Source organism: Echiichthys vipera (assembly GCF_963691815.1).
Source record: "Echiichthys vipera genome assembly, chromosome: 6".
In the NCBI taxonomy this organism is placed as follows: domain Eukaryota; kingdom Metazoa; phylum Chordata; class Actinopteri; order Perciformes; family Trachinidae; genus Echiichthys; species Echiichthys vipera.
This window is the reverse complement of record NC_139831.1, coordinates 20,295,134-20,314,679: the sequence shown is the minus strand read 5'-3', so window position 1 is coordinate 20,314,679 and position 19,546 is coordinate 20,295,134. Positions and strand designations below refer to the sequence as shown.

Here is a 19,546-nt window from a genome sequence, read left to right as displayed (position 1 = left end):
GAGCACTTTGTGCTCTAGTTATCCGAGACTTTGACACAAGTCTCGAGTTTCATTAAGTCGCATGGGCAAGCTGAGTAGGCCCTTACTAAACACGATTTGACATCTGTGCTCTGTGTATTAGACTGCACTGGTGCCATGTCCTCTAAAAACCACTGTGCACATGTATAAAATCATTAGTACCTACATATATAGACTATGTCAAGTTCTTCCTGTTTGTAACATAACTCCAACCCTCTGCTCTGACTCAATATGTCAGCAGTCTGCGTGACAGCCCGAGAGGATGATGTCATTGTTTTGTCAGTAAAACTGGTCAGTGACCTACCTGTCTAGATGAGTTGTTCCAGTAAATGATGTGACTATTTGTAACATATGGCCCCTGTCTGCAGCTTTCAAGAGTTCCTTTCGTACTCACATCTGCAGCAAATCATACGCTGATGACTGATGACATCATGATGACCTATAATGTCTGTTCCCGATAGTGTTGAGTGAAATATCTCGGCTGGCTTGTCAGACCCAGACGCACTGACTCCCTGAGTTGATTATTAAGTGTTGCCAACAGACGTTACAGCAAAAGACACTGAACATGACGTTTAGATTTCCTACATTTTGCTTTGAACTGCTGACATTTACTTTGAGATAATGGTAGGTAGTGCAGGAACACAATCACATTTAAGTACTTTTTTCACTGAAAATGTTTTCTTTCGGAGACATGACCTGCCGACTAAGATAACAACAGCAGCAATAGGGAAATGGAGTTAAGGTGTTAAACATGTAAATTGTGTTTTGAGGTTTTTTGACTATTGCCTGCCATCCTTAAAAGAACAAGTTACAAGATGATACAGATATCACAGATTTTAAGTTCATGGTATATTTTTTCTGTATTTGAACAATGAAAGGAGCTATAGTATAGTTCCTATTGGTTTACCTCTGTCCCTGGAGCTTCCTGTAAGGACATGTTTTTATCCACACAATTGTCATCTCCTATGAAAACCTTGTCCTAGGGCTGGGTTAATCAAATTAATTTTTTTAATTTAATTTTTTTATTAATTTTTAATTACTTTTTAAGACTAGGGGAGATAAGAAAATTGTTGTGCTCCATTCAGTTTCACAATGATGCTCTCGTTTTGTCTTGCGTTCTAATTATTTTTTATATATTGAATATATGATTAGTAGTTGTCAGTAGGCTGTGGAAGTGCACAAATAACAGAAGCGATGTTTCCAAAGTGAGTAACCATGTGAAATGTTTAACAAGACTTTTGCCAGAATTGAGCATCCCTACACTGCCCTCATGTATTTCTTACTTCTGCCTGGTTTCTGCCCCTCTCTCTTTTCTCCAGCTGACCCCAGGCGGAAAGGCAGTTCAGGCTGGTGTCGGGGTCGGAGACTGGGTGGTGTCCATCAGTGACACCAATGCAGAAGACATGACCCATGTGGAGGCACAAAACAAGATCAGAGCAGCAACAGACTCCCTCACCCTCACCCTCAGCAAGTAAGTCACCTGGCGATGCATGACGCAACAAAACACTCCATGATCACTCACCGTCCATTTTATCTCGGACAAACACAACAGCATAAATCATCACAAAACGCATATCCTCCTTTATTCTTTGGAGAGATAAAATACCATAATGTCCCTGAAATTTGCCTCAGTATGACAGATGGTTGCAAAACACATTTGTATTAAAGTTACCCTCCCACACGTTCCATTATTTCATTTCCCCTAAGGCTTAGTTTTAGACTTGGACATGCTGTCAAAAAGTAATTATTTCTGCCCAGGAGGTTATACTGTATTTTCAAACCTGTTTGTTTCTTTGTCTACTACAGCAGTTAGCAGGATATTTCAATTTGATTTTGATGCATGAGCCAAAAAAGAACTAACTTGGTTTTGGTAGCGATTTTTATTTTGTTACCGAATTTTTAAAGCACTTTATGCCTTTGCTCAATAATCTTGAACTGTTAGGCTTAGATAAAAAATAATATTCGTGGATTCTTAACCCGTATCTTTGTTTAAAGTGTGCCCAGTTCCACCCACACAGATTTCACATTTTTGCAAACTGCTTTTTTATTACTCCTACAAATTGTTTCCAATTTTATGCAGATTTTCTACAAGTGTTTGCCAAAGTCTTGCTGCCATTGCCCAACTTAGTGAATACAATTGCAACCACATTCATAAGACAGGTGCAAGTATAAACCCAGAGTGATCCTGCAAAATATGATGGAGGTCTGCTCAAAGTCAATGAACATGCAACTTGATGGATTTAATTGGCTATAAACCCTTATTTTTTAATTGAACCTTGAACTAACCAAATATCCCCAGGATTAAGGGCTTTTTTCCCCCCAAATTCAGCACATTATCAATCAATATATCTGATGTCAGTTCAAATCTAGATGCAAGTTAAAAACTTTAACGTTTTCAATTACTAAAGTAACAGGAGGATTATACCGTATTGGAGGTACATGCTCTCAGAATTATTTCTAGTTTAGTTATTAAGTAACTTTCTGCCCTTCTGAAAGAAGCAACAGGAGGGGTTGGTAGTCTGCTTTCAGCAGCACATATGCATGCCAAAAGTTATTTGGTGGGAAAAGAAAAAAACATTTTTAGAGCAGCTGCAGGTACCTTACATTATGCATCAGCTTGATAATGAAATTGGAGAAACTCTTTCTTCAGAATAAAAGGTTTGTTGTTTGTTTATTAGTATTTTAATTAGCACTGAGTAACGCGTGTAGTTTCTCTGTGCACGCCAAATGTTTCATCGGGAGATTTCCCTCCCTGGAACATAACCCTTCAAGAGTCTAAAGCCCTCAGAAACTGAGAAGTTTTAATAGTCTTGCTGCTGTCATGGGACTACTTATTATTATCAAAAAGTAAAGAGGTTGTAACACTGCTATTTCACATCTAGTTCATTTTGCCTACCAAAAGACCCAGCTGTTAAGTTTTGAAAAATCTTCTTTGTTCACTTGTTTGTTGAGAGTCAGAACAGCCGCAAGTCATTCATACAACTTTCCAGAATAAGAAAATAGCCAGAACAATAATAATCAAATCTAATGGGGCTATTAGATCACATGTACATTTTTTAAAATGTTTTTTTTGGGTGTTTTTGCAACATGAAACTCATGAAATAATAGAGCTGCAATAATTAGTTGATTCAAAATTAATAGCATACTATTTTATTAATGGAGTACTCCTTTTAGTCATTTTGTTAAGCAAAAATACAAACTGTTAGCAAGTCCCAGCCCCTTAAATGTGAAGATATGATGCTTTCCTTTGTCATTCTTGATGGTAAACTGAATATTTTTGGGTTTTGGACAGGACATTTGAAGACATCAACTTGGGCTGTGGTGAATTATAAGGACATTTATGCATAAGGGCATATGCTAGTTTATCACTTTAGTTTGACTAGAATAGCTTGAGAAGAGGAAAGATGAACACAAAGAGAGGAAGAGGTGGTTCGAGGTAGAGCAGAGTGCAGAAACTGTTAAACTTGGGAAATCAAAATCAAATTTTTGAGGGGGAGCGTAAGATGCGTAAGGGTTTTTAGAGTAACTACTACTGCAATCTTGTATGTAATATGTAGTGTACTAAAAATTGCAGCAGGTTATTTTTAAAGATTATTTTTTGGCAGTTTTCCAAGCCTTTTTATTAAATAGGACAGACAGGAAATGGGGTGAGAGAGAGGGGGGGAGACATGCAACAAAGGGCCGCAGGTTGGAGTCGAACTCCCGGGCCTCTTTACCTTGGGCAACTGCTCTAACCACTGTTCCACCCGCCGCCCCAGCAGTTTATTTTTATTCCCAAAGCTGACAAGACCTCATGCTCTTTGCTATCAAAGAGCATTCCTGTTTTCCATGCAGCCAGCAAGACACATTGCTGATGTTGCATGTATTTTTTTTTTTCCTGCAGAAAGATGTTATGCACTACACTTCGACCTCCTAAATGCCTTAAAAGGAGTGTGAGGGAGAGAGCAGTAGAGTCATGGGTGGGGTCTTGCAGGGTGGAAAAGGAAAGGCGCAGTGAGAACCTTGGCCTGTGTGGTGAGGGAAGTGGCGTCATGCTCTCTGCAGAGGGATGGATCAGTGTTCATACTTGAGCCATATGTGCCCTCTCTCTGTCCTATGGAGGTTCAAAACTCAAACTTGGGTTGATGATTAATGACAATTTTTTTTATTATTATTATTACATAGCCCATTATATTAAACCTGGGAAACCTGGGATGAGATGATTTTATGTTTCTGCTCTGATTGGACAATATTTCCGGGTCTTCCACGATCTCAAATTTTTTTGCTATATGACACCCTTTGTAATGGGTATTGCGTAACAAATGCAATTGTGGCTTTGTTTGTGAATATTGTTTGAAACAGCTCATTAATGGTAGAAATATTTCTACTGTGCATTTAAAAACACAGGTTTTCTTTTTTAACCTTTTATCTCACATGGGAGTGGTTTAATATTTCCAAAGGCTCCTAACAAGCCAGCATGTTTACTTTACATCACCCACACTGTCTCTGCATTCTGTGGTTTCCCTCCTCTATTTCTCATCTCCATGTAGAGTCCAGCTATTGTAAACATTTGAGCATTTCTTCCACTCATGACTCCTTTCCCATGAATCCCTAGTCTCCTCTCTTCATCCTATTAGTTATTATATTGACAAGCAAATATTGTTTTCCTGAAACACTTCTCAGAGAAGAGCTATTGTCAGTTTTATTTATATGTATCTTGGCAACCATCCACAGTTACTTTTATGTCAAGAGAGGAGGACAGCTGCATGGTGATGAGATATGGTCTATTGTTTGGTTTAGTGCCTCATTTTGTTCAACATCAATGATCATTTGTTGTCTTTTTTTATGAGGAAGGTTGAGCTTTATCCAAAGCCTGTTATAGGAAGTGAAATCAGTAAAATATAGGCAATGGATTTTTGCGTTAAAAGAAAGGAGATCACGTAGCAGCTACAGGGAAACACTCCATGTGTCAGTGCTCACTGTCAGGGATTGGCCCTAGAGTGTTGTGGTTGGAGTCCGTTGGGGATGTGTGCAAAGTTGATTACAGTATAATGGGAGAACTATTTTGTGTCGAAATTTCTGACTTTATCCAACATCAGCTTGCAAGCCTAGCATGCATCCGTTAAGATAAGTGATCCATGAAATGAGGCTGGAAATGATCTCACAGTGTGCAAATTCAGTTTCAGAACAGGTCAAACTTGGCCCAAGCAAACTAACTTACTCCATAAAAGTGTGACATAATCATCTCCACATTTGTTCATTTAAATCCAGTTTGCAAAAACAAAAATACAGTACAAAGCGTCTGTCATACACATTCCCTATAAGTCTGCTTTTAAGTATGAAACTTGTCTTCCCAGGAGTGTGACGCACACAGACATGCTTATAACATCCTGTCCTGTCAATAACATTGGTCTATCAGTAGTTGATCAGGCAGTGACATGAGTGGTTATTCATTTCTCATTGTCACAGGAAGCGCTTTCCATTGTTTTGTGTGTGTGTATGACTGTAGCTTGAAACAATGAGGGTGATTGCAAGGCTGGTTCATTCTTGCTTAACACTTTTGTATTAGCTTTGTGTATCATGCAAACATGGTGGTAGTGAAGCCAGCAGCGATTTAAAGCTCAGTGCCTCTATGTTTAATGTGTAAAGATATTTGAATGAACCGACTGCTGTGTTTCTACTGTCAGCAAGTGCACCACAGTAATGTGAATCCTGGGATAAGAGTTGAGAAGTGTAGCCTGCTACACTGTGGCATGTGAATTATTCTCAGCTGGATGGGTGAATCTGTGGACAGTCTAAGACTTTGCGAAAAGTAATGAGGTTTTGGTGTCAAAGCTGCAGTTGGTAACTTTTATAAAAATAAGTTTTTGTCATACTGGAAGTCTCGACATGATGTCAATGACTGTTAGCCCAGAGCCAAAAATCTTGCATGAGCAGTGTGTGCCCACTACCTCTCTAAAACTGCTGCAGTTACATGCGTGTGGTGCCCACAGATACAACGCATAAGTAATAAATTGTTTAATTTAATTTCATCATAAATGCCATTTTATTTTTGTTTCACACAGAAAAGGTTGAGATTCAGAAAACAGAAAGTGTTAAGTTATAATACAAATATGGTTTGGTTTATATCTTTTCACATATTCTACATATATACACATTGAAACTGTAGTGAAAGTGCTGTTATGATGTCAATATGACTGTCGAAAGACCATTCACTGTCTTTTTTTCTTTTTTTTTGTCTGTAAGCTGCACGCATGTCATGGTAAAAATAGGCGAGCCCTCAAATCTCTAGATGTTCTGCAGCTGAGCCCCACTGCTCCGGCAGACTGTGTGGCAAATCCAACCTGTTAACATGAGTGATGAAAACGAGCCAAAACCAAACACCGCCCACCAGCCAATCGGCCAGAGCAAGTGTTGCATACTGTAGCTTTAAATGCCACCACAGAGAAAACACCAGCATTTTACAATCATCTTTGCTGATTAGGTTAGTTGTTCAGATGTGGGCGTCAGGGGACCCTGTCTGAAACAGCATTGCACTAGAGTCCATGGGGCATTACAAACACAAGCAATATGAGCAAGACCATGTTAAGAAGTGAAAACGAAAGTAGAGTAACTACCTAACTGTAAACATCCTGAATCCAACATTGGATTTTTGCAGAGCTACTACTTCGTTCAGTTGCACTTCTGTGCTCATGTTGTTTTATGATGCACTGGATAATTATAATGGCCATTTTGAGGCAGTCTCTTTTTATACCTGCATCTGTGAGTGGTTTAGATAAGTGGGTTGAACTGGGTCTGTTTAAAACCCGTCTGATCACTTGTTTGCAATACTCCTTGTAAAACAGTCTCAAGCTGAGTTCCTCTAACTCCCTACTTAAGCAATTAAGCTTGTAGTCAGAATGTTGTTTTAACTAATGGAAAGGATGGACACAACAATGAAATCCATTTTGTAAAAAAAAAAATATATATAGATATTTTTCCTCTCTCTGACTAAAGTCACTCTAGTCACTTACAATGTTATGTGTGATTACAGCTATTCGTGTCTGTGGAATATGAGGTTGATATTTTTATCCATTATGGGTATAAGAAAATGTCAGTACACTTTAAAACACTATTCATATTTAATTTATAGTTTACATTTAAAGATGTGTGACATTTAGTGGTTAACTTTTGTGTTGTTCAAACCCGACCACTAGATAGCAGTGTTGAAATATGTCTTCGGCCATCTGACTCTTTCACTCCAATTTAATAATGTATGGCGTAGTGTGTACTTTATACTATAATCGTTTTCAGAAAATTAAATCCATTGCTTACAGTTTTGCAATATATTGAATCATATCCCCTGTATCATGTTACGTATAGTATCGCCAGATTCTAGCAAATACACAGCGCCAGTATCTGTGTAACCAGACTCATTTATTCTAGATTTTGGCATTGTAAATTAGATTGAGTAGAATTCGTTATACAAGCAAACATCATTGTGTAAGTGTTGCAATATTAGTTGTCACAGAATATTTTTCTTGTAAAAGTTTATATCAAATCAATTCTTTCCAAAGGAGATCTAACATGGCAGCGTCCTTATAAGAAACATTGCAGTTTCTGTTATTCAAAAATGACAGTGTTCAGTATTGTAACTTGCAGGTGAGTTTATTGTCCGTATGTATAGATAACTGTCACTGTCTCTTTTTTTCACAGAGCTTTTAAAGCAGGAGGAGACCAGAAGGTAAGACTAAATTTTTCTGAAACCGTAAGCTCCCCTCTGTATGCACATTTGGATGCTTTGACTTGGTCGGCTATTGGATTACAGGGACATTGATTGAATTTGAAACTTCCTTTAATCGTTGCTCACAATTGGCTTCAACAGTGTGTTCTGCCACTTTGTGTTTAAATTCATCTGAATCACCCGAGTCACCTGTCAAGCACTCACAGAGTCCATGCACTGTGCATTAGCAAAGCATCAGTGAGTCGCTAAATGAGTTGTTTGCTGGATGGAGTGTTGTGAATATTGCTTTTGGAATTTCCTGTGGTTTATTCTGTGATGCCTTGCACAATCCCTGAAGCCAGAGTGATACTGTTGCATGTAGTTTCACTGTCAAACCTCTCATTACAGTGTGACTGGTACAACAGTGTCTCAAAATGCTTTGTGCTGCACACTGTTTTTAGTAAAATAGCAGGACCATAATACTTTTCACAGTCCATTTGAGTAGGTCTACTTTTGCAGTCTTTGCATTATGCACGGTAAGAAATCTCATTAGTGAGACATGTCAGTCAAATATGACAATTTCTCACTTTGAGCATTTTCTTTTTTTAGCAGCAGATTAGTTTGGCCAGTCTGTGGCAGACTGCCAACGCAAATAAAATGGCTCTATTCACACTTCTTAAGCACTTCTTCAGTGAACAGAGAAAAGCCATTTTCAGACAGCTGCTTCTGCAGCTCGGAGTTATAATTTGCAATGAAAAACTATTGGGCTGCGCTGGAAGCTTTCTTAAAGCTTGGGATTGTGCAACATCAGAAGGAACTTTCCCTGTGTGTCAAAACTGTCTAACTGCATGTTGTGCGCTGTGCTACATTGTGTCCCTCTCCCACACCGTCATAGGACTCGCTTGCTCCGGCGTCTGTTCAGCCAAAGTACTCCTTTGCTCCCAGCACAACCATTAACAAGATGGCGAGGCCATTTACAGCAGGCGGTAGTGCCAACTCAGGACCTGCTATTAAACCTGTGGCCTACTCGCCTAAACTTAACACCCCGAGCTCACAAGGCCGTGCCAGTATGCAGCAGCCACAGAATGGGTAGGTAAATAAATAAGCACTACTCCCTTCATAGCCACAGGGTGATTGATGCTGTTTTAATGGTAATTCTGACGTTTCATTATTCTGGTTTTACACTAAAGAGGAAATGACTCCTTCAGGATTTCCAAACTGCATTATGTTAAGTATTTACTTCAGTATATTGCAGAAAAGTTAAACATGATAAATATATGCTGACTCACTGCTGGATTGCACTTAATTTCTCCACTGTCTGCCAATAATATAACAAACAAGATAGCAAGCATATGATTACTTTTGTGTAAACGTGCGCTATTTCTTAAAGCGCCAACAGCAATAAACTGCCATTATAGATTGTATCATGATATACCTAGGGAACATTTTTTGGGGAAAGGAAGACATTGTCAAACATTTTTTTTTAAAACAGACCAAAATTTCCTAATTGGCCTTCATCAATCAGGTCAAAGGAAACTCTTTGTTAGCATAGCAGGGAACATTAAGATGACATATGCAATTCCAGCTGGCTTCATCCAGCTGAAAGACCTCTACAGCAGAATTTATCAAATGACAAAAACGGTTTTCCATAGGTTAGTTAAGGATATGTCAATGGTCCGTTCCATAAATCTGATTTATTTTTTCTCCTGGTTGTTTGTGTCACTGTAGAAGTAAGATTTTTTTTTTTGAATCTTTCGTTTTTTGTTCATGTCATCCTCACTTTATGTGAGAGCGTGTGACAGATGCAAATGCTAGAAAGGAAGACCTTTTAAGCTTTAATATATATATATAGATATATATCTATATATCTATATATATATAGATATAGATAGATGTGATTATTGCTTGTGTCTTGTTTCTCAAGTAAGTTGTATGCTGGAAAGAAGTGGCAGCGTGTTTCTCAGCTGTTAGAAGCTGTGTTGTTTGTCACTTTGTCACTTTTTCTTTCCTAAAACATCATGTTAGAGGTCATACCTCCAATAATACATTTAATTACATCTTTGGGTTTGCATTTGTGGTGATGTCACCAGCAACTTCCTCTTATTTGGGACTCTTATTTTTAAACAAATTCCATGATCCTCTCTGGATTTCTTAAATTATATGACCATACAGTCACATCACAGTAGTACTGATGGAAAGTCTTGAACATGGTGCTTTTTTTTTGTTTTTTTTACTTTTGCCAAACCAACTTTAAGATGGAGCCTTTCCCATATGTTGTCCCTCGAGTAAAAATTTGATTTGTTTGGATCGGTTTGATCTGTGTTGGAAAGCTGAATCTTCAGTCTCTCCTTGGAAACTTCGTTGATCACTTTTATTTTTGCATTGCTCTTGCTTTTGAATTGAATGCTCCCATGACCAAACTCTTGGTGCTATATAATTACATAGAATAAATCAGAATTCTCCAGGTTTTATTTATTCAGTTTTCAGATTTCACGAGGTGCCCAAGAATGGATCAAAATGCATTTTAGATGATCCAGAAAGTGACAGGATAGGCCCGTCTAGTTCCTGTAATTTAGGTCATGGTAGTGGTAGCATGGTCTGACTGCAGCCATTGGTGAGATGTGGCCCGTCACTGTATTTAGCCTCACTCATAAATTGTACTGAGTTCTCAGCAGTTTTTGCTGTGCTGGATTATTTAAGCAGCCTTATTTCCTTGCTCTCTTGAGAGGGCTCACATGGTTATGACGTTTCTCTGCAAATGACAGAAACTCATTCCTCTGGCCAGTTTTTGAGCAAAAATAGAGCCTAATTATAACTGTCAGCCCACTTTTGATGAAGACATAGTTGGACTTCTACAGACAGCAAACAGTTCGATGCTAACAGCATATGTCGCATGTGTCCAGGCCTGTCGTATTGAAACAGGTTTTGTGTGATGTGATGTTGTTTGTACAGAGCTTACCCTGGCATGATGTGTCACTGCTGTGGCATTTATTGTTGTTGACGGGGTTTCAGAGAACAAGAAAAAGAAGAGTAACTGCAATGGCACAGGAATCAGGCGAGGGTTTTGTTTGTTTCCTTTTCTTTTCTTTTATTTGGCAATTGCTACAGCCATTTACATAACTCTGTATATCAGTCATGCCCATGGATGAGAAGAGCGTTGGTTAAAGGTTTTGTGCCAAATCAACTGAGTCATTTTGGGTCAGAGTGACAAAAGATGATTTGACACAGACAATGCCGTCTTTTTCTCACAGAGCCTGTCTATAATAATGGCATGTCTCCCGGCACCTCTTGCATGTTTTCTGCATTCTGCAGCATTTTCAGTCTTTTATTGTGTACAACCTTTGCCATGTATTGACTTGTTCTGTTTTTTCTTCTGTTCAACTAAAAGCTGAACTCTGGCTTATTTCTCTTATTTTCTTTTTTCCTCTTTTTCTTTTAACGCTGCAGATGGAAACTCTTGACAAGTTAGTATTATCACTTTTTTTCCCTTAACCGTCTAGACAAAATAATGTTTTCTTGTTTGCCTTTTTTCTCAATATTTCCCATTCTTTGTTACAGTGGTTCCCAACATGTTTGTCTTGTGATCTCTAATAACGTTAATCCAATTCACAAGAAAAATGCTTAGATGGAAAGTCTAAACACAATCCATGCAACTATTTTCTCATAATTAACCACTTAAAAAAAATCATTTACCATCTCACTCTTTATATTGGACAGTTTTAGTTGCAATCAGGACAACAGTAGAAACCTGTCTAATAGCTCCTTACTCATCAAAATCTCTTAATATTTGTCAATGTCCCTTCTATCACCTGTCTGTTCTCTGTTAACTTGAGAATCTGTCTTTATTTGCTCTTTGGTCTATTCTACAGGGGTGAAGCAACTTACTATGATGATGTGTACCACGTGTCCAAGTAAGAGGCCGCTGCATGCAGGCTGGTTTGTTAGCTTATTAGGTTATATGGTCAGGTTAGACATGGGTGTGGGTAGATTAACAGATGCAGTTTACAGAACAGAGATGCAGCAGACAAAGCTAGTTCATTAGTAAACACTCATTCATCCTCTACTTGCTTTTTGATAAATGCATGCTGCAGTTGACCTGCAACCCTGCTGAAACGATATGTTGTAAATGAAAATCATTTTTTTTGTGCTGCTCCAATGAGTTGTCGATCAAACTAAAAGTTTTAATATGTCGTAAAATGTTTCCACAAACTAGGCCAGGTTCTGTAGTCTGCCAGGTTTACTCCCATTGATTCTAATGACAGTTATAAATACAATGTCTAATGTGGTAATGCCCATTTATGAGCATCTATAAGTGTGCCCATGAGAAATCGAAGTAATGGATATCCATTAGCTGGCTTATTGCGTGACTGCGATAATGAGCATTAGGTATTGCATGATCTGTCCTCTATTTTCAAGGTCACCTGATTAGTTGGGTTGATGTGAGTGGTTAGTCCCTATGGGATTGTGTTAACTGCGCCTGCCGTGTGCTGCTGCTGGGTGTGTGTGCAGGCACGGCCTGAGGGCGGAGAACCTGCCCTGTTTTATCCCCAACGACCGCAGCAAGAAGAGGCTGATCCAGGACACTGAGGACTGGCAGCCCCGCACTGGCACCACCCAATCCCGCTCCTTCCGTATCCTAGCCCAGCTCACAGGCACCGACTTCAGTAAGTCAGTGGCCCGGCCTGGCATGAGTGAGACAAGAGTGATGAGTTAGTGGTAGGCTTCTCTGGTAGTCAAGATGACTGAACAGCTGATCTGCTGTGATCCGATCATAGTGAGAGTGACAGCAGAGAGAGTAACACAGGAAAGGTGGATAACAGAGGTGTTCAGCTGTGGAGAGAGTCCTCAACTGTCAGGGGGCTGCTGTCTTCACTGACAGTGATTTTCTCACGACTGTAAGCAGTCTAACAAACGGATCTACATATTTGTTACAGCAGAGCCTGTGTAGGATGATCACAGTTGAAGGGATACTGTTACTTAACTGGTTTTGGGTTGGCACGTGATCAGCTGTTTGTCTGTGAAAAAGCACCTTCTTTATCAGTAAGGCACGCTAATGTGAATTTCTCCTGGATCTCTCAGTGCAGGACCCAGATGATGAAATCATGAAGAGGTCCAGGTAAACACTTGAGTATCATTGATGTGAACACACATGGGCCTCCTCGGTCACAAGTGTTTGTGCATTTGTGTGTGGAAGCTTGAGTTTGGCAATTATTTTTGAAATAATCTCAACTTTTAAACCTACATTTTAGTTATTTGCTTTTTTATAAGAATTTTGCTGCTTTAAATACTGACATGTGTGCTGTGATTTGTACATACTTTGAGTTATTAGAACATTAATCTAATCTACTCTATCGTTTCATTTTACTTTAAGGAAACATTCAACATTGTCAAAATATGCTTCTTCACTTTCTTGCTGTGAGATAAATATGACTATTGATGCCATCACCATGCCTGTGCTCCAGCTCATAAGCCAGCAGCAGGTTAGTTTAGCTTACCATGAAGACTGGAAATAGCTATCCGGTCTCTGTCCAAAAGTAACAATATCCAATCGTCTATTTCTTAGCCGAGTCTTGTCATCACTGTGGCGTTGCCAGGCAACCTCTTGGAAATGTAGCTGTAGCTTCATATTTAACAAAAAGATATGATCTTCTCATCTAACTCTTGGCAAGAAAGTGAAAAGCATATCTCCTAAAGTGTTGCCTTCCAGACCTAGCTATCACTATTCTGTCCTTGGTGTATCACCTGTTTCATTTCTGCTACTTTTCCACCTTTTTTGTGCACTTTACTTCACTTTGCTCTCTCATGTTCCTCTTCTTATACATTCTCTCCCTTACAATCTGTTTCCTTCCTGTCTATCTCTGTTTCATATCTCTGTTGTTTGCGATCAGGGAAAAGTTCCTCACTGAGATTCAGAGTCCCCGCTATGCCCGTCTGAGGGATTGGCACCATGACAGGTCTGCTCGCGCCCTCAATATCAAATCCTGAGTGACATCTAAGACGGCAACGGGATGCAGAGCCTGCTAGCGATAGCCACACCGCAACGACTACGTGACAAAGACGACGAAGATAGCCGACCGTCCAATGGCAGTTAACAAATTCACCTTTCAGATACAGATGGGGTGACAAAGAAGTTTTTTGGGGAAAAAAGGAAAAGCAAACCGAAAATGGAAGAAACGTAACCTAGATGACAAAGCCCAAAGTGGAACCTTGCATACTGAGCCTAAGTGTATGATCTCCCTCTGAATCTCTGACTTGATGATTGTTGACAACACTGTGGACCACTGTGTCTGCGGCCCCATTTTCCATTTCACACTGCGTTACTTGGAGTTAAGCGGTGGAAAGGTGGGAAGTGGGGTCTCAGCGGTGGGAAGCGCCTTTCTGTTTGTTATTTTTCTTTTGATTGTGAAGTTCAGACCCTCCTTTGATCTGTCTGTCTCTCTCTCTCACTCTGCCTGTTTCCATTTATTGAGTTCTTCATCCTTTTTAGAGTTTTCATTTAGAGTTTTCATTTGTGATCCCCTCACTTCGTAAGCTTCTCCAACCATTAAGAAAGAAAAGGAAGATGAATCTATACTTTTGTTTTATTCTGCTGTCATCAAAAATATAAAACATCTGAAAAAAAGCAACTCTTGCTTGTCTGTCCTTTCTTCTGTTTCTTCTTGTGTAATCGGTCTTCAAGCTTAAATCTCTTGACATCCTATCCTTTTACTTATCTTTCTTTAATTGTATTACAACCATTTCTTAACTAACTGATTATGCAGAAGCAGGGGTTTCCTCAGTAGTTAAGCAGTCATCTGAATATATGCCGCACGTTCTCAAAGAGCAGGCTTCAAGGTTTACTTTAATTGACACAGAGAGAAAACGGTTGTGCAGTCAGGCATAAAAACAAGAAACGGGCATACACCTATGAAGATATACAAAAACATACTGTAAGGTGCAGAGAGGAATTGCAGCCTTGAGTGTTGCTACAAATGATTCAAAACCTCATAAAAAATAGAAAAAACAACATTATCATTAAGAGTTCAGCCAAGTAATTGCTGCACTACAGTTTCATTTATCAGAGAGAAAATACCTAATGACACATTTCACACAAGACAAGACACAAGGAAAAAGGCTTTTTTATCAATATCAGTGTTTTGTTGGTCAGGTACCATGTATTACCTTAACTTCTAGGATATAGAAAACTGGAAACAATACCAAAGCCTTGTGGTCTTTTTCTCCTGGTGGCCAGGAGAAGATTGTGAGATGGTGAGGTGTTACTGCCTAATGGTTTGTGATAGAAATGTAAATGAGAAGTGCTCTGACGCACATAGTTTGGAGGAATAATGAATTGTATGGTAGCAGGGAAATAGTTAGTTGTGCTAGTACTAGAAATTAGTATTTCACATTAAAAATTGGAAATGGGTATATATTTTTTCACATACTGAAAAAGGAAAATAATGGTATGGCTATAATTATGTTATTGGTGGTTAAATGATACTTGGTATTATTAAAAATATACAATTATTAACTACATTACTACAAACTATTTGAAATCTGGCCTGTAGCCTACCAACAAGTGTATCCAGACTGCTGGCAGACGGCCTCATCTCACACTGAATGTCCAATTTGTCAAGTTAGCAGGAGTGAACCATGGAAACCATGTGGAGAAATTCCAGCAAATAACAGCCACAGGACAAAGGAAACAAGGAATGTGTAACTGTTAAAATGCAACCTGTAACATGCCACATGTAACAGAACCATTTTTACTTCAGCCTCTACACATTGATATCAAAATTGTAGTTTTCTTGACACCATACGCCTTGTGCATAATAAGGAACAGACATGAAAAGCTTGTTGCACACATTAAAAGACCCAAACAGCCTGGAGAAAAGCAGCACCTCGCTCTGCCCTCTGACATGTGCCACCATTGTTTCACATTTTGTCAGTTGTCACATTCGGGTTCTTGCAGAGCTGCATCACTTTTACCTCCATGCTGTTGAGGGTGGCACATATCAGTGGCTTCATCTAAAATCAAAACCTGATCCTTTCTCTGCTGGATGATGAGCTGCCAGCAAACTCCTACTTTCCTCATTGCTCGGGTTGATGGAAGACAAAAAAAAACAGGTGAATAGTATTCTGGTGTAAAAAGTGAACAGGAAATGTCAAGAAAATGTTTCATGGAAATAGTGGGGTGCTGCCCTGCTACATGTCCAGAACTCTGTGCAGTGAGGATGTTTATTTTAGTTTTTGCCTTCAACATAGTCTGTAATGCAGGAATTGTGTACCTGTATCACACTGAGCAGGAGGTGGAGGAGGATGTTGAAAGCAGTGAAAATGTCAAGAAAATATGATACAGGCCGCTCCAGGTCAGAATAAGCAGCTGTAGAGGATGTACTCCAATTTGCACCTGCAACCTTCACCAGAGTGAGGTGCAGCCAAACAAACTCTCAAAGGTGTTTGAGAAGTCCGTGCCACTGGCCCTGTTGTCATGTCACAGCAAGGGAGTGTAGCCTGTGCCACTGTGGGGTCCAGGATGCGCTGTTGAGGGTTGTCCGGTGGGGTCCCAGAAGTCAGACTTGCGAGCGTGAGGGGTGAAGGGCAGCTGACCCAGGTTCTGTGTGTCAAACGGGCTGTAACCAGAGAGCCTCCTCATCCAGCCTCCTCTCTTTCTTTCTCTCTGTTTTGCTGTAATTTCATTCAAAAAATCTCCGGGTAAGGAGGAGGTCTTACCTGCCTTAATTTAAAAAGATTTAAGTTTGTCTCTGTCACCAGCCCTGTAAGCCATCTTCTTGCTATTGCAAAGGGATTAAGTGTCCTTTATTATTCAGAGCGTGCTGCTGGAAAGTAGCAGTCTGGTTTTCTTCTTCTTTTTTTGTTAGCTCCCGGCTGTAAGTGTGAAACTTCTACTTCTGTTACATGTTTGGTTGTTTGGTTGCATATGGAGGATAATTGATAGGCAGACTTAACCTGATACAGGTGATGCTATAGAACAAGGCTGTCACTTGGTAATTCATTGAACATTTTCTTCTTTTTCTTTGCAAATGAGAAATGATTTCATCATCTTTCATTAGTGTATTGTAGATGGCACAGTTGATGATGTAAACACGATGGATGCCTAAGGCGGTGTTATATTTTTTTCCCAAAGATAAGACGTCTCCAGAGCTCACTGTCTTGGCTCAGAAGTTGTTTTTCCCTCTCAGTCATGGTTTGAAGATTTTCTGAATATAGTGATGCTTGCTGCGGGTAACAGAACTTTGAAATGTAGAAATTACTCTTTATTTCCACACTTCTGCACGAGCAGGCTTGAAGAGAAACTTGCATCCAAATCTGACAGCAATAACGTCTATGAGATTTTCAATCCCTGTCTGCCTGTGAGTGACGTCAATCAATCGAGATGCTCTGGTTTCTGATTGCTCTCATTAGTGTAGTGGCTCTAGTACCATGTTGATGCAGAGCTTTAATGTCTTTTTACCAAATGCGCATCATGGCATTTGTTGTTCAGCATTAATCATTTGAGTTGCGTGATTGATTTTGTCTCCCAAAGGCTCGGGTTAAAAATGGCCTTCAAATCAATTCCAATTCTGTTACTTTGTATGTGTTTCGACATTCACCTGAATCTCCAACACAGGTGAGAAACCCATGCAATACTGGATAATATTGATGATGATTCACACAGAAGGTGATCTGCGGCACAACATAATGGAGACAGCCATGGCTGCTGATAGCCAAACATGATGTTCAATGAATAGTAACCATGGTTACTGAGGTGTGTGTGTGGGTGTGTGTGTCTGGCTGTGTGTGTTTTGCCCGCCTTTTCTAATTAGTCATTTTCTCCCCACAGCCTTGAGCCAACTCCCTCACCTGCCAAGGCCCAGGCAGCGGATAAACCAGATGGTGAGTTTCTGCTCCTGCTGATGCATATAAAGAACCCCAGCAGCATCCAGTAGAGGTTATGCTAATAGATGCTTATTAAGTGTCAATACTTGAGCATCAGCAGCAACAACGTGACACATAAAATGATGCAACATCGTTCATCTGGAGGGGGGCGTGTATCTTACACAAAAGTGTTCCCCTCCCTCCCATTGTTAAATTATTATTCAAGTCACAGCCAAGATGATCTTTTTTCTTTGTCTCTTTCCATGTCAAATAAATTAGGCCTAGGTGTTGTAAAAATATTGTGAAAGAGACAGGTGCTAAAATGCAGCGTGTCAGACCGAGGGTGAATACTGATAAATTCAGACAGACATGATGAGAAAAGTATTGTGTTTATTTGAACATTAAAGCATGTAAACATCGAGTCTAGTAGAAACACAAAATTGAAAAGTATGGGGCCTTTAAATTTTCTCTATCAAACCTTGTTTCCTTTTTTTGGCTCAGGTTCCAAGACTGCAGCTTCAGCAGCAAGCAGTTCAGGTCCTTCTTCTCGACCACCTTGGGTCACTGACCCTAATTTCGCCGACCGCTTTCGCCCAGACAAGACCAGCACTGTCATGACCCAGCACCAGCAGCCGGTCCAGCCGACGCCTATGCAGAACCGCAGCTCCATCCTGCAGGCAGCGCAGCAGGCACCTGAAGACAGCGGGAGGACCCCATTATGTGGTGCCTGCAACAAAATCATAAGGTGAGACCGCACAGCCACATCAATGGTTCATTTTACCAGAAATATTGCTCCTTTCAAAGTCCTGTTAGAGGAATGACACACCATTTAACACAGTTAGTATACACAGTGACAGTATTTCTGCAGCACATTTAGCCAGTCCTCATAATTAACACAGTTTAGAGACATCTTGCGATCACTGGAGACGAGTGTTATGCTGACCTTTTTGAAATAATTCAAATGTCATTTCATACATTTCACAGATCTTTGAGAAGGATCTTTAGTCTTATTCTGGTCATTATAAAACAGAGGAACTGCAGAAGAAGGGGCAGTGGGATTTTGCTGTGGGTTAGTCATTCCACTGGGGCTGTCCTTGTTTCCTCTGTTAAAGTGAAAAGTGATGAAGCAGACTTCAATAATAACTCTAAAGTGCTGTTAACGTGTGCGTGTGTGTGTGTGTGTGTCAGGGGTCGCTACCTGGTAGCGCTGGGGCGTTCTTGGCACCCGGAGGAGTTTACGTGTTCACAGTGTAAGGCGGTCCTGGATGAGGGGGGCTTCTTTGAGGAGAGAGGGTCCGTCTACTGTACCAAGTGCTACGATAACCGATACGCTCCTAACTGCGCCAAGTGCAAAAAGAAGATCACAGGGGTAAGGACTGCACCACTGTGTTAAAAACAAAAAAATGTAAACATTGAAGAATTTCACAGATTTTCAACTTGGAAAATGCCTGTAGTTCCAAAGTGGGTACTCTGTGGTTTCTATGTAGAATATTACATATGGATGTGGTACAACCTTTTCTCCCTTTATCAGGAAATCATGCACGCCCTGAAGATGACCTACCATGTTCAGTGTTTCAAATGTGCAGCCTGCAAGACTGCCATCAGGAACCAAGCCTTTTACATGGAGGAGGGTGAACCCTACTGTGAGAAAGGTGAGAAACTGGAGCCGTTACTCTGCACACGAACTTGACTGTTGCTTTTATATCAATTGAAAATAATGACAAAAATAATATAAAACAATCTTAAAATATATAGATAGCTCTTTTGAGAATTTTTAGGACAAGGAGATTAAACAATTGTGTATTAAGGACTTGATTCCAACTTTATAATAGATTGTAATAGAAATGAACGATAAGTTCACTGAATGAGAGAAAGGACATTTAAACTAAACATTCAGACGCGATAATAAAACATTCCCTGTCCCACATTCTTGAGGCTTGATAAAATAGATGAAGGAATCTCCATTGTGAAAAGTCCTCTGCTGGAAAC

At 39.8% G+C, this 19,546-nt stretch overlaps 1 protein-coding gene across 1 annotated transcript in view; it reads left to right on the top strand.

Moving 5' to 3' along the window:
• The window catches only part of pdlim7 (PDZ and LIM domain 7), a 31,880-nt gene that overhangs the window by 9,251 nt on the left and 3,083 nt on the right, over window positions 1-19,546 (top strand). Inside the window, exons 3-11 of the mRNA XM_083914964.1 lie at window positions 1,338-1,489; window positions 7,693-7,720; window positions 8,595-8,788; window positions 12,209-12,363; window positions 12,779-12,815; window positions 17,523-17,575; window positions 18,059-18,302; window positions 18,746-18,926; window positions 19,089-19,209. Coding sequence (XP_083771090.1) covers window positions 1,338-1,489; window positions 7,693-7,720; window positions 8,595-8,788; window positions 12,209-12,363; window positions 12,779-12,815; window positions 17,523-17,575; window positions 18,059-18,302; window positions 18,746-18,926; window positions 19,089-19,209 — 1,165 coding nt within the window. The remainder of the gene's footprint in view (window positions 1-1,337; window positions 1,490-7,692; window positions 7,721-8,594; window positions 8,789-12,208; window positions 12,364-12,778; window positions 12,816-17,522; window positions 17,576-18,058; window positions 18,303-18,745; window positions 18,927-19,088; window positions 19,210-19,546) is intronic.